Here is a 14,481-nt window from a genome sequence, read left to right on the forward strand (position 1 = left end):
ACCCTGCTCCCTTTAAATACCCCTGCACCCCATAATCATAACCCACCCTTACTCCTTAAAATACCCCAACACCCTTAAACACTAACCCATCTTAACCCTATAAATATACCCTGTATCCCAAAACCCAAACCTATCCCTAAACCCTAAAAATACCCCTGTACCCAAAACCCAACCTGGCCCTGAACGCTATAAATACCCCTGTACCTCAAAACCCAAACCTACCCCAGAACCCTAAAAATACCCCTGTACCCCAAAACCTAAACCTAGCCCTGAACCCTAAAAATATTGCTGTACCCCAAAACCCAAACCTATCCCATAACCCTAAAATACCCCTGTACCCCAAAACCCAAACCTAGCCCTGAACCCTTAAACTACCCCTGTACCCCAAAACCCAAACCTACCCCTGAACTCTAAAAATACCCCTGTACCCCAAAACCCAAACCTAGCCCTGAACCATAAAACTAACCCTGTACCCCAAAACCCAAACCTACCCCTGAACCATAAAATACCCTGTACCCCAAAACCCAAACCTAGCCCTGAACCCTAAAAATACCCCTGTAGCCCAAAACCCAAACCTAGCCCTGAACCCCTAAAATACCCCTGTACCCCAAAACCCAAACCTACCCCTGAACCCTAAAACTACCCCTATACCCCAAAACCCAAACCTAGCCCTGAACCCTAAAAATACCCCTGTACCCCAAAACCCATACCTATCCCTAAACCTGAAAACTACCCCTTTACCCCATAACCCAAAACTATATCTGAACCCTTAAAATACCCAAACACCCCAAAACATAAACCTCAGTACCCCAAAACATATACCCCTATACCCATACTTACCTTATCCAAACATTTTTAAAAAACATGCTTTTACCATTCATGCATTTACAACGAATTTCGTTGTAAATGTATGCGTGGTAAAAGCATATAAAATGTAATGCCATGCTTTATAGTGGCATTGCGGAGTCATGGTACTTTCGTAATGAAAGTATGCGGAGTGATGGTATGCGGAAAGAAAGTTGCAGAATAATGGGTGTTTACCCTTCCCCGGTAAGTACATTGGTAGCACGGCGACCCACATCTGCAGCAACATACTCATATTTTTTCACCATCCATTTGAAAAATGCACAGGTCTCTCTCATTGATGGCCAGCATCGACATCCACTTTTAGACACACCTCCCGCCACAAGTTCTAGAATTGCGAACTTTAGAGCTGGGGAGCTACGTTCGAATCTCGGCATCAGCTCAACATCCTGCGATTCCAGGAAAATCGCTTTGTCTCCCCGCGCCTACCACAAATTAATGTGTTCTTCTGTAATGTAAATTGTGCTCATGCCATGTTGTCGAGTTCGCGCTATATAATATTGCAAGGAAAAATAAAGTAGGGAAACTCGAGTTCACACACTACTGAACGCGCACTCTTAAGTGCATCAGCAGTGCACTGTGAATCGGAGCGATTCACAGGCCTGTCACAGATAAGAAATGCTATCAAAATGAAATCACAAAACAATATACTACTGGCCGGCAGCAAATCATGCATGTACAACGTCGGGACGGGCTGCTAGTTGATTATATTAAACTTAATTAAGTGTGCCGACTAACTCAGAGGTCACCTGAAACTTTCTCGAATAAACAAGAAGGGATTAGTTTCTGACAACCGCATAAACATGACAACTTTGTTTCCCTAGGACTGGAACAAATATCTTCAGAGTCGTGGAAACAATAGATAACTATTTTACCCAGTCAATCGTGCATGCTTCGTTTCTACAGAGTTGCAGAGAAAACAGAGAGACGGGCATTTCAATAAAAGGGGTTTATTGAACAGTCTTCTTTCTCATGCAAGAGAGGTGAACTGCTACAATCGTTAGACAGAATGCAAAGTAAAATGCGTACAGCGTAAACAGTAATATAAAATAATACTGTAATAGCATTGTCTGGTGCTATGACATATAAAAATACATACATAAATAACACAGGCTAAAATACTCAACTGGTGCTTCTAAAATATGCCTACCCCAATGTACCTAACCTAGGTTTAGTACGAGGGAAGAAGTAAGTATGGTCTTTAGCATAGGTTTAGTTTTGCCAAGAGTTGCCAAAGGTTACTCTAGGTTCTAATCAGCTCCATACCTTAGAATGAGAGAGGTTGGAATCTCTTTCACAGACTCGATTTCCTAACACCCCGCAAGGGGAGTCAGAAACACTGGAGCTGGATTTCACGGCAGAGGAGGACAGCTTCTGATCAGTGCATCAGCTAGAGAGTTGGCTCCCTTCGGCACTTGCTGTAGCGAGCTGCGTCGTGCAAGTAGGGAGTCGAACTGCACCGAACCACACTGTGCTTTTCCATAGCAAGTGAAGGTATTTTTATACCTTGAAGGTGTTTAGGAATGCCAGCTTTGACGTAAAGTCGGGCATATGAACATCATGAATGAACCTCTAAGGAATAGATGTTCATGCATAATAATGAGTTCTTGGAGAAATCAATATCCAGGCAAGGGGAAGTCCCTAACAGCTTAAGAGTCTGGTTTTCCAAGAAATTGTGACGTAGATGAACGGATGGAAGTAGCCATGCCTGTATTTGGGCAGCATTGGCTATGCCTACATAAGGACTGGATATCTATGCCTATATAAGGGCAACGTAAATTGTACCTATATATGGGCATGAATTTTGAAATCCATATGGAATCAAAAACGACATACAACACCTCAAGGCCAGGCCAATAATGCCTGACGCCTCCAATCTGTCCAACAGGATGGAATGTAAAACCATATCGAATGCTGCACTTAAGTATAGTAGAATGGGGGCGGTCGTACCGCCAGAGTCGAGTTCTTGCCTAAGAAGTTCAGTGACCCCGGATAGAGCAGATTCAGTACTATGACCTACCCTAAAGCCAGACTGAGACGGGTGGAGCAAGTTACAAGTAGTAGCGAAGGAGGAAAGTTGGGTATTGACATGCCTTCCAGAATCTTAGAGAAGACAGAGAGGAGGGAGATTGGACATAAATTTGACCAGCAGAGAGGGTCAAGATCATCCTTCTTAAGCAGAGGGAGTACCAAGGCGTGCTTCCAGTTCTAAGGTACGTAACCAGTACTCAGGGAAGAGTTGAGCATATCAAGAAATACAGTGAGGGCAACATTGTCTAAAAGTCTATGTTTTGACGGGGAAGGGGATCTAGCGGGGAACCAGACTTGATGGATCCCAGTATAGAGTGCAATTATGCCAAATCTAAAGAAGGCCAAACCCTGATTTTCAGGGGTTCATCTGACTTACAGTCAAAGAGGTTTCAGTCCAGGTGACCAAATGCTAGTGTAGCAGAGATTGACGGATTCACAAGATTAGACACATCCGCATCTAATTGACAGTGACATGACTCTAGAAAAATGTGGCTGGCTCATCACATAGCTGTCGAGAGAGGGAAGGGGCAGTGTAAAGGTGCGAGCTGCCAAAAGTTCAATCAAAACTTTAAACAGAGTCTTCTGGCAGTGTTAGGAGTCAGTGATCTTCTCCGTGTAATAAACTGCACGGACAGATTTGCAGGAGGCATGATATTTTTTCAGAACAGCTACATACTCTGCCTTAGCCTCGGGTGCATAGAGCTTACTCCAACACCTTTCAAGGATTTTACAACGTTTTGTTTTCAGAGCAGTGGGCCTCAGTAAACCAGGGGGCAGGAGGGTGCATTCTGCATTGCATTTTGGATGTTAGAGGTAAGATCGAATGAGTGGCCTCTGTAATCCATTAATGCAGAACGATTTGGTCAGAGTCAGGTTGAAAAAAATGGGTAGAGATTCTGTTGCGAAGCAAATTGTTTAACTCAGCCATGTCAAGTTTAGACCAATGCCTGGTTGTAGATTGCAGAGCAGATTGAGTAAGGGGAGGAAAAGGAACTGTAATGCTGAAAGGTACTGCATAATGATCCGTCCAACAAAGTTGGAGTAGAGGAGCGATGGGAAGGGTAGAGAGATTGGAAAAGATAGGGTCTAAGAGGTGTCCCACAACATGGGTATAAGCGGAATTAAGAAGGAAAATATTGAGTGAGCCCAAAACGTCAAGAAGGTCGAAGCTAGGTTATTTTTGGTGTCCTCAAGATGAAGGTTGATATCACCAAGCAAAGTAAAATTTGCTGCCTGCAAAATGTGTGGAGCCAGAAAATCATGTAAAGCGAAGCACCAATTAATGGAAGGCCCAGGGGTACGATAAATAAGTGCCCCTGAAAAGGTACATTTAGGAGAGAAAAGGAGAAGGAATAGTAAAGCTTCACAGGTTAGGGATCAGGAGGTGCTTCATATTGCACTTGTAGACTTTTTCAAACATTATAGCAATGCCTTCACTGTTCTGTGAGGTCTATGTATCCCCAAGAGAGCAAAATGTGTGAGGAGCCAGGTGAAGAGCCGTCATGGAGCCAGGTTTCTGTTAGGAAGACCACATCAGGGTAAGCTTCACAAACAAAGTTAAACAAACGCATCTGGTGCTTTAGAAGAGAGCGCCAGTTTAAGCTAAAATTCCTGAAATCTATGGGCAGGGAAAGGTCAGCCAGGCCATTAGAAATTGGTCGAGATGCAACCTCCTTAGCATGAGGAACTAAGACAGGAGGTTGAGGGTACATTCAAACTGACAACAGGTGCAGTAAGATGAAGGAATGTCAGAACTAAAAACCTGACACAGTGCATTAGGTGAGGGCCTTAAGCTGTGATGGGCCAGTGAGGAAGAAGCTCTGGAAAACAGTTGTGGAGCACCAGGGTTTCTGGCCCCTGACACTGGCTAGACACGGACGGGCTTACATTAGGCGTGCCTTCATGTCAGTCGCGCGGCTGCTGCACGCGTCCACTCAAGCATGAGTTTAAACATAGTGAGGAGTGAAAAAGACTAGACTGCTCACCGCCGGGAGAGAGACAAGGGTGGAAGTGATGCCAGAAACAGTAACCTCTGCCCTCTGCACAATTGGCACTGCAGCCGCGGCGGAACAGGGCGAGGAGCAGAGAACACACTACAGAAAACAGATTTTTTTAAAGCATACCAAGTAAGGGGAGTAAAATTGGAAAACACAATTTTTTCAAATATGCCTCACCAGGGAGGAGAGTTAGCTGTGCAGCGTCAGCAGCCCCTGACACAGAATTCTCATTTAGTCACAACCAACATTTTAGGTACATCCGGTATGTCCGGAGCTACATAGATATGTTACTACAAAATATACAGGACGCTTCCCCGTTAGAACATAGGAGCCTACTAAAATCCTTTGCTAAGAAATAGTACTCTTGCATACAGAGAACATTTCTGAATAACTCTCCCAATGGGTTGGATGGCTAGCGGGATATTTGGATATATGACTTTGGTTAGATTACCTTTTTCACACTGTTTAACTATGAGGATGTGGCAGACATTCCAGAAAGGGGGTAACATCCCAAAGTATTCTGTAGAGAGATCCTCGAGAAAGCAGCTCTACAGTTGTATGGTATATCCTGATGGTGGTCTTTGCCCCTAGGTTAAAGGTATGGGTTATTAGGAATAGGTGCATGCTAGCTGACAACAGTGTGCAAAAGACCTGTGGATGGGCAAAACAAATTCAGAAGTTCTGATACCGTTTGAATGTGTTTTGTGAATATATCTCCTTACAACGAATGTGCTACAATGCATTCCATTACAACAACTTGCTGTAGGGGGTGCGGTAGACTTAGGCATAGTATTATTTACTATTCCTACTCCAGTTTGTGCAACAGCAGGGAATGAGTTGGATTGTAAATACAACACCTTCTGCACCCTCTAGCAAGTCGTTGTAACGACTTGCGATGCAATGGTTTGCATTGTAACAACGCGGTCGTTGTTACAACCGCGTTGTAATGGAATGCGTTGTAGCGCATTTGTTGTAAACAATGTCTTACGTGTTTTGTGGAATAGTTTAAAAAGAGCTCCCTCATGGTCGCTTGTGTGAGTTACAAGCTAAGGATCTGCGAATATTCCACCAGGGGATAAGCACTGATGCACTCAAGGTGCGGATGTTTGCCCCATGTTATTGCCCATTACTAAGCTCTTTTTCCTCTCATTTTTGACCCACCCCCTTTTGAAACACGGGCATATTTTTATGATAGCATATGTTCCTGCTAAGTGCATCGAAGTTGATGTTTATACGCAGGTCGAAGCACTGTTGATTAGCGACTTTCTTATTTGTTGAAAGCTCCATTTGTAATGAGGAATACTAAAATTGTTTAAAAAATCTCAATTTCCAGTAGAGAAAACCAAACATTGCAGCAAACATTGCAGGATACTTTACAGCAGGGTGAATAAAGGTAGGTCCAGGAGGGTCAGATTCATGCAGGATTTTCAAGATAAACTTACTCACCCAATAAGTCTAAATAGACAGAATTTACGCATTGCTCATTAGCCTTAAAAAGTGGCGTGGATCTGCCCTCCTGAACTAGGCTTAACATTTTTGCTTTATTGACTGAAGTTGAAATTACCGTAAACACGCCCATTTATGCAACATTTCCTGAAAGTCATAATGTTTTGTGTTAGGGTCCCAGTTTTGTCGGAGAAAACGTACTCAATCCGTCCTAGATTGTCGTTGAGGCTTGTGGCCCTGGCTGCGGCTGGGGTATCAGTCTTTGCACAGTACATCTCCAAATCCCAGTTGATGAATAAACTGTGCGCCGTTAGTACAGCTTGTACCCTGTGGGATGAAAAGAGAGTTATGAAGCAAAATGTTTAAAAAAAATCCTCGTGTTTAGTAATTCTATAAAAAGCGAACTGCGTATATTAACTTTAGCGTGGTGACAAGCAATCGCAGTGAATGTGACCGTTTGTAATGTAACTAGCGCTCATGTGAAGCAATCCAATAGCTTCGGGTGGAGTTAGGGCTAAGTAAAATCACAAAAATAAAACAGTGCTGTTTCCTTTACTTATTTAAGATGGTTTATAAAGTGCTTAAGGCCACTTCAGATCACAATGAAGGGGATGAAGTAGTAGATGGAGGAGGTATAGGAAAAGACAGAAGTAAGCCATATTGGGAACAGGTAAACCATTGAGGCAGAAGTCAAACAGATGGCATAGGGAAGGACAAGGAGGAGGGTCTCAGTTTATGCTTAACTGGGGTAGACTTGGGAGCCAAGAGGCAAGTGAAGGCTTGGGAAGGACTTAGCTCCATCATTAGTGCTGTTTCTTTGCATATTGTGCAATCATGGTATATATAGGATATGTACACACCCTCCATCCATGTCAGTATATGCTCTCCACCAACAACCACATTGCCACAACTAGAGCAAGACTTGGGTATCTTTTTTTTAACAGTTGTATGTCAGACTATCAAGGTCAGAAATATTATCTCAACTATATACTATGTCTAAAATGTTGTTTTCAGAAATATCCGTTGGGGCATATAATTTCCTTTATTAATTCCAATGAGACCATATTTTTTTAATGATATTTAGGATGCAATGTTTATGTCAATCGATATTCTGACATTGCTCTGGTACCATACCTCCACAACAAGCTTCTTCACCACTAATTCCTCTGTCAATAATCCCCTTGCTGTATTAGGTAAATTATGTCTATCTTGCTTCTCATAACGCTCCTCCGTCCGTGAGGAATACATGAACCAGTCAATATCTTTTGCCTCTATTTAAACCTTATTTAATCAGTTTTTTCATGCATCAGTATTCGCTTCCTACTCTTAATTTATTGCTTATCTTCTATCAATCTTGCTTTGGAGCAGTGTGTATATCCCTGTATTTCCTTTTTTCACACCACTTTCCATCAATCCCTTCATACAGCTATCATTCACCCATCACCTCAATTCACCCAACTTTCAAACAACTCCTTCAGGCATCTGTCACGGGGTCGGTGACACTGACGGACGGGGTGTGGACTTTAATATTTGTTCCTTTCCACCCCGTCCGCAGGACTCAGATGGCCCCTTTAATGCCGCTTGGATTTCCTCGACGGACCCGCCTTCCATTCCGACGTCATCCCTTGTGGACCAATCTGAGGAGGAGGGGGCGGATAAGGAAGCACAGCACAGAGACGAGAGCGCGAAAGCCGGAGGAGGAGGAGGACTAGAAGAGAGGAAGTCGGACGGCGTTGCTGCAGTGGAACACCAGAAGACGAGCCCGAGTTCGGAAGAGGACCCGACCTGAGAGACCGTCACGCGAGGCCACCGTTACTATGAGCCGCCCCGCCGCACTTCTGGAGAAGTGTGGCTGGACAAGGTACGGGCCGTTTAGGGGACTGTTTTACTCACGGGGTGGGACGGGTAGGGGTGGTTGAGGGAGGTCACGTGGCTGTTCGTGTTCTGTGCTGACTCCCCGCTCACTCTCGGTGGGGTTTGACGAATGGTCTGTGACAGGTGATGGTTCCCCGGTGATCTCCTCACGCCCCCTTCCCTTTTCGTCCTAATATATGGCCCAGAACACATCCAGTAATTTGGGATATTTTCCTTTTCTTCTTGAGCCCGACCCCTGGAGAAGTATCCGGAGCCCCCGGGAAAGACGTTGAGAGTCCGAAGAGACAGTGAAAAGCGGATTACCAACACCCCTCCTCTATTGGTTGTGCTGTTTTTGGACTCAGAGGATATCTGTTGACTACATGTTTATTTTGAATGAACAAACACTTAAGAAAATCCCCGGTATTAACTGCCTTATTCAGAGCCTCCTCCTAGGAAACCGTGACAAGTGGCGAGCCAGATAGGAGTCCAGGACTGAACCACCATTCGATATAGAATGGAGACCATAATCACCCAGATGAAAGAGGGGCAGGCTAAATTGGAATGGGCCATAGAACAAAGTACCACACAGGCTGAAGCTGATCGGAGCGCTTTTACACAGGCCATACAGAACCAGGCTGACAACCTCCTCAAGCTGGCCGAGGGACAAACACAACTTTTGATGGTCCTAGGACAAGGAAGGACCAGTGCTCCACCCTCTGGCACTGTAGTCCCCCTGCAGAAATTTACCCCTGGGGAAGACCCCTTAGCCTTATTTCTGAATTTCCAGAGGGCCGCTAGAGCCAGTTCATGGCCAGGGGACAGATGGCCCTTCTACCTCGCTCCCCTCCTCACAGGAGAGGCCCAAGCGGCCTACCAAATGATATACCGTGACGGAACAACTGCATATGCTGTGGTCAAACAGTATATACTCGACCGGTTAGGGGTAGACGAGGAAACCCATAGGCTTAAGTTCCGCCAGGAAAGAGGAACCCCCGGAGACCTGCCCAAAACATTGTTCTTCAAATTCAAGGAAGCCGCTGATCTATGGCTAAAACCACAAGAAGGTAACATAGATGAAGTCATGAACAGGATCTATTTAGAGCAGTTCCTTGAGGCTCTGCCCTATAGCACCCAATGTTGGCTCAAACAACACGCTGGCCTGACATTGGAACATGCCATAGAGATGGCCACTTGCTGTGCCCGAGCACAAGGTAGACCCTATATAAAGGAACCTGAGAAAACAACAAAGAGTATAGCGCCTTTGAAAGTTGAAAAGAAGACACAGAAAGCGATAGCTGAACCACCTATTCTTCGCTTACAGCGACCAGAAGTTTCTAGTATCTCTGGTCCCCAGTGTTACGATTGCGGGGAGTGGGGCCACATAGCCCGATACTACAGAAAGAAAAAGGAGAAGGAAGACGAGCCTATGGATGTGAGCTATGCCCCTCGGTCCATTCTTTATGCTCAGGAAACCGGAACGGTGTTTTATTTAAGTGTGACTCTCATTGGGGTTTCCATTAGGGCTTTGCTGGACTCAGGTTGTAAGCACTCGGTGGTGCGACAAGAACTGGTTTCGCCTTCCTGTATTATACCTGAAAGGTCCGTCCACATCCGTTGTGTTCATGGAGACATCAAGGAGTACCCTGTAGCTAAGGTCACACTCTACAATACCTCAGGGAAGGGAACTGAAGTAATAGTAGGGGTTATGTCAGAACTTCCTGAGCCTGTTATTATAGGGGTAGACAATCCAACCTCTAACACACTTATGTTAGATGCACTCCAACACCTGCGAAAAACCCATGATTCCTTCCTATCCTTAGAACCTTGGGCTAGAGACACACATTTCCGAAACACCCAATTAAATGATGCTAGCCTTACGAACGCGTGGCAAATTGCCCGGGGTGTTCAGGATCCCTTAAAACGAACATACCCCACATTTATAGAAAACAATGGTCTTCTTTATAGGCTAGCTAAAGCAGATGCTGAACCCCAATTGCTGGTCCCTACAGGGTTTCGTGATCAGATCCTATTATTTGGCCCTGCACATTTGTTGGCCGGCCATTCAGGTGCAAAGAAGACAGGACAGGCCATATTGCGTCATTTTTTGGGCCGGGAATATACGCCCAGGTCCAGAAATACTGTCAGGAATGTAGGATTGTAGTGTAGTTCCTATCTTCCCAATAGGCTCTGCGCATTGGAATAATACCTACAGCAGTAAAGGCCTAGGCCAGACGTTAACTAGGTCTACTACTGTCGATACTAGACTTAAAGTTTTGGGTTTGCCAGCGTAGCTCAGAGTTCGCTAGAAACTTTCTCGAATGTTCAAGGAGGAATTAACTTCCCTGATTAGACAAGAAGGGATTTAGTTTCTGACAACCATAGAACATGACAACTTTGCTCTCCCCTAATCAAGAGTCAATCTCGAGAGTCGTGTGAACAAAAGGCAAATTATTTTACTCAGTCAGTACGTGCATTCTTAGTCTCATCAGAATGTAGAGAAAAGGAAGAGACGGGCGTGTTCAATAAAAAGGTGTCATTTATTGATCAGTCTCTTTTCTCGTACAAGAGAAATGGATCGATATTATTGCAATACTTATAGTTAAGTAAAGTGCATACATTAAAAGCAATAGTATAAAGTAATACTGTAAAAACATTGATATGGTTTCTAAGCCATAAGATGTTTTAAAATGAATAAAATATATTACATACACATATACATTTGACTAAATGTACTCAACTGGTGTTTCTAGATACGCCTACCCCGTGTACCTGACCTAAGTCTAATACGTGGGCGGGAATAGATAGTTACAGTTTAAGTTAAGTTTGTTTTTGCCAGGTGAATACCTAAAGAATTCTCTGTGAGGGGTTATTCAGTTCTGTACCTGGAATTTAGGATGAATGAGGAATGGTATCTCTCTCTCTGGTCTCGATATTCCAGGCGGCCTGCGAGGGCTGCCCAGAAACGCCGGTGCTGGATTCTCGGCAGGAGAAAGCAGCGCGTCTCTCAGCGCGTCAGGAAGGCGGGGCTGCTGCCAGCGGGGTCTGCTCTGCTCTCGGCTTCGGCAAGTATGGCTGCTCCGTCTCGTCACCACGCGTGCGTTTGCATATGGCAAGATCGGTAATATTTATACCTTTAAGGTGCCGAGATTGACGTAAGGATGGACATAGATACGTCAATAAAGATGTCATACGACTTGCTCGTTAGCACATTCTTTTACTAAAGTTCTCGGTGAAATCAAAACAATGGCCGCAGGGTTTTGCCCAGGTTGTCATAGGTTTGATTTGTTATGAGAACTCCGTATGCCTTATCAGGGACTGGAGGAATATCGCTTGTCTAATTAGATCGCAAGCGTTATGACCTAATCAGATAACACGTTCCTGTGCCGTAGTGTGACTGCGTCAGATAACGGTATCTGCATCATGGGGGTTTTCTGCCTCATGGGCTGACTGCTAGTTAACTTGTTGGTTTGTTTAACTAGAATAGGGTCAGGAATAGGGGGATCGATTCAGAACCAATAGGAATACATGACACCCACTCCACGCTAACTATGGACATATTTACTAATCTAGGCATAGTATAACATACTACAACATACTATAGAGTAGTGTGTATACCTTACCACCCCAAAATACATAAATGCATTTTGAAATTTTCAAATATACGGAAAAATTGCAGACATATATATTGTATGCACTCAAGCTGTAGAAAAATGCCAAAGTAATCGCATTTGTATACATTATTGCTTATTTGGTATATGAGAATTACACATGAAATGGTTTCTGACAGAAAAAAGTTTCGAGACCATTCCATCACAGAATAAAATATCTTTATGAATATGCCAGCGGGCAGCTAATGTCTATAAGCTATCTAAAATTTAGAAACCTTAGTTCTCTAAGAATAGTTCTTACTTTAAGCAGAAGATAGTGTCCCGAAAAATATGCAAAAATATTTGGGGCTGCTGGAAAAACTGCTGTCCGTGAACTGGAGCGAAAATGTTCATGTGACTTTATTTTTAAAGTTGAAGGCCGAATTCAGGGAACGCCGTGTGCGAGCTTGCTCAAAAGTCTCATATCATTTAGGCTTTTGAAAAAACTGTCAACAGCTTCCTGGGAAAGTTCCACTAACTCGGAAATAGGTGTAATCATGCATTCTTGCGCATGATTGTCTCCATTGACATTCTGATTTGCATTACTGACAGAAGGTCGTACCTGTTCGATGCTGCTTTCACCTTGAACTTCACTACCCATCAATCGTAGTGGTGAAGCTTCCACGAATGCAGTCATCAGGATTGGTAGCCTTTGAGGGCAGCACAAAGCATGAACCTTGATCGGGCTCAACAATGTTTCTGCATCCATCGGCGCATCCGATTGTAGCGTCAGACAGGTGTCTAACACGCATTCTTCTCCGCATAGCAGACACCTCAATACAGGTAAAACACATCTTTGCCACATTGGTCCAAATGATAGAAACCAAGTCATGTTCAGGTCTCTAAGCCGGGAGAGTCCCAGGATTTTTGATATCCGGTCCCGGTATCCAATGGCTAGGATTGTTTCTTCCCTTGTCGCAAGAGTTTTGTCTGTGACATGGGTTGCCATAACGAAAAATAAGGACTAAGAATAGGATTCCTGCAATTAGTCCCAGGATCAGGGGAAGTCCGCCAAAAATCGAATGGACGAAATCTGGAAAAATACCCAGTATGGCTTTGAATGGTGTTAATGCCATCGAAAATACTGTCTTAAATACCTTTGAGACCCCATTGGTATCAGAAATATTTAAGATTTCATTCAGGATTTCCGCGAAATGTACGGGGGAATTAGTTGATAATAATGTATGTATCTCTGCAGTCGTCCTTGCGACTTGTAGATCATACGTTTCTTTTGATGACGAGAGCCTGGTAGGCGTCTGAAGAAGGACTGTTTTCATTCTGCTTAAAGTATCTATTCGAATAGAAGTAATTTTCAAATCGGGCCATGCCCTTGCCTCCCTGTCTGGGAAGGAGCTGGGGAACAATGAGCGTCCACAGCACTTGACCTTCGCAGTCGTAGTAACTAGATAAGGAGTCCCGGGCATAAGACTACAACATCTGCGGTCTACAATAAGAATGTAACTCCCATTATAGAGTCTTTGAAAGAATGGTTCTATTTCAGTTGCAGGTGCGCCTTGCTGGTGACATGAAAGGTTGTATGAATTCCCTTCACAGGCTCCATGCAAACTAATTCCGTTACACAGAAGCGTGCCGCTTAGTGACATCGCACAATTGTTGCCACTAAGAAACACTTTCTGTCCTTTATTACTGACACATGCATGTGAATAGGGCAGGTTCCAAGTTGTTTTAAGGTACCCCTTTCCCAATTTCTCGTACATGCCAGCCTGTATATATTTTTGGCAGTATTGAAACCTGAAAGTTGAGATTGGAATATTTATGATTCCGTGTATTATCCATTCACTGACAGGTCGTTCTGACATTGTCATTGGTAATCTTTCTAGTTTTTCAATGCTCAAGATTGTATAATCAGCACCCTTTTGCGCCATACCGATTTGTCCATCAGTAAGGTTAAAGATTTGGAATAATGACGTGGTGTTGATTAAACGCCAAGGCACATAGCCTGAACGCAGATTTTGTAACGTCCAGCCAAGCTGTACAATAGAACGCAATTGCGACTGACCATGTTGTAATAACAGTAAGTCTTGCGATAATATGTCGATTGCTGAAGACACAATGCTGTCCAAAGAAAAAATTCTGGAGGACAGAGTCATTAACCCATTGTCCACTACAGAAAGTGATTTTTCCAAATTAATACGGTCAATTTCCCGTATTCTCTCTGCTGTTTCAATTTGAGTAACCTTCCAGGCCTCATTGTATGCTGCATATACAGAGGCTGCTATGAAACGCTTTTGACGCTGTTTGCGTGGTCCCAAAGTGAAATCACGCAAGTCAGCACCATCAGTAAGTAAAGTTAGGTGTTGCTTAATTTCTGCCAGTGTGGAAGTTTGTAGCCACTGAAGGCATAATTTGCCCACACTGTAGGTTGTTATTATCCCTGGGTGATGTCTTTGGGGATATCTAGGGTCTGGCCTGGTCATTTTGAACCCCTGTGTTTTATTCAGGAATCTATCTTGACAGTTATTTGTATCTGTAAGCCAGATCAACCACTGTTTCCAATCAGGATGTGTTCTGTTTTGGTTTAATATATGGTTTACGTCTATCTCTTCATCTGTAGAAGTGTTGCTAATCATTGTTGGCTTTGGAATAGACAGTTTAATTAAATCTTTGATTTTGGCTAA

At 43.8% G+C, this 14,481-nt stretch overlaps 1 protein-coding gene across 4 annotated transcripts in view; it reads right to left on the bottom strand.

Moving 5' to 3' along the window:
* Positions 1–14,481, bottom strand: part of LOC144781481 (phospholipid-transporting ATPase IC-like) — a 1,874,327-nt gene that overhangs the window by 1,015,381 nt on the left and 844,465 nt on the right. For all 4 annotated transcript variants that reach the window (XM_078660356.1, XM_078660353.1, XM_078660355.1 and 1 more), the window contains one exon: positions 6,457–6,665. In XM_078660356.1, the coding sequence (XP_078516482.1) occupies positions 6,457–6,665 (209 nt within the window). The remainder of the gene's footprint in view (positions 1–6,456; positions 6,666–14,481) is intronic.

Source organism: Lissotriton helveticus, chromosome 9 (assembly GCF_964261635.1).
Source record: "Lissotriton helveticus chromosome 9, aLisHel1.1, whole genome shotgun sequence".
NCBI lineage: Eukaryota > Metazoa > Chordata > Amphibia > Caudata > Salamandridae > Lissotriton > Lissotriton helveticus.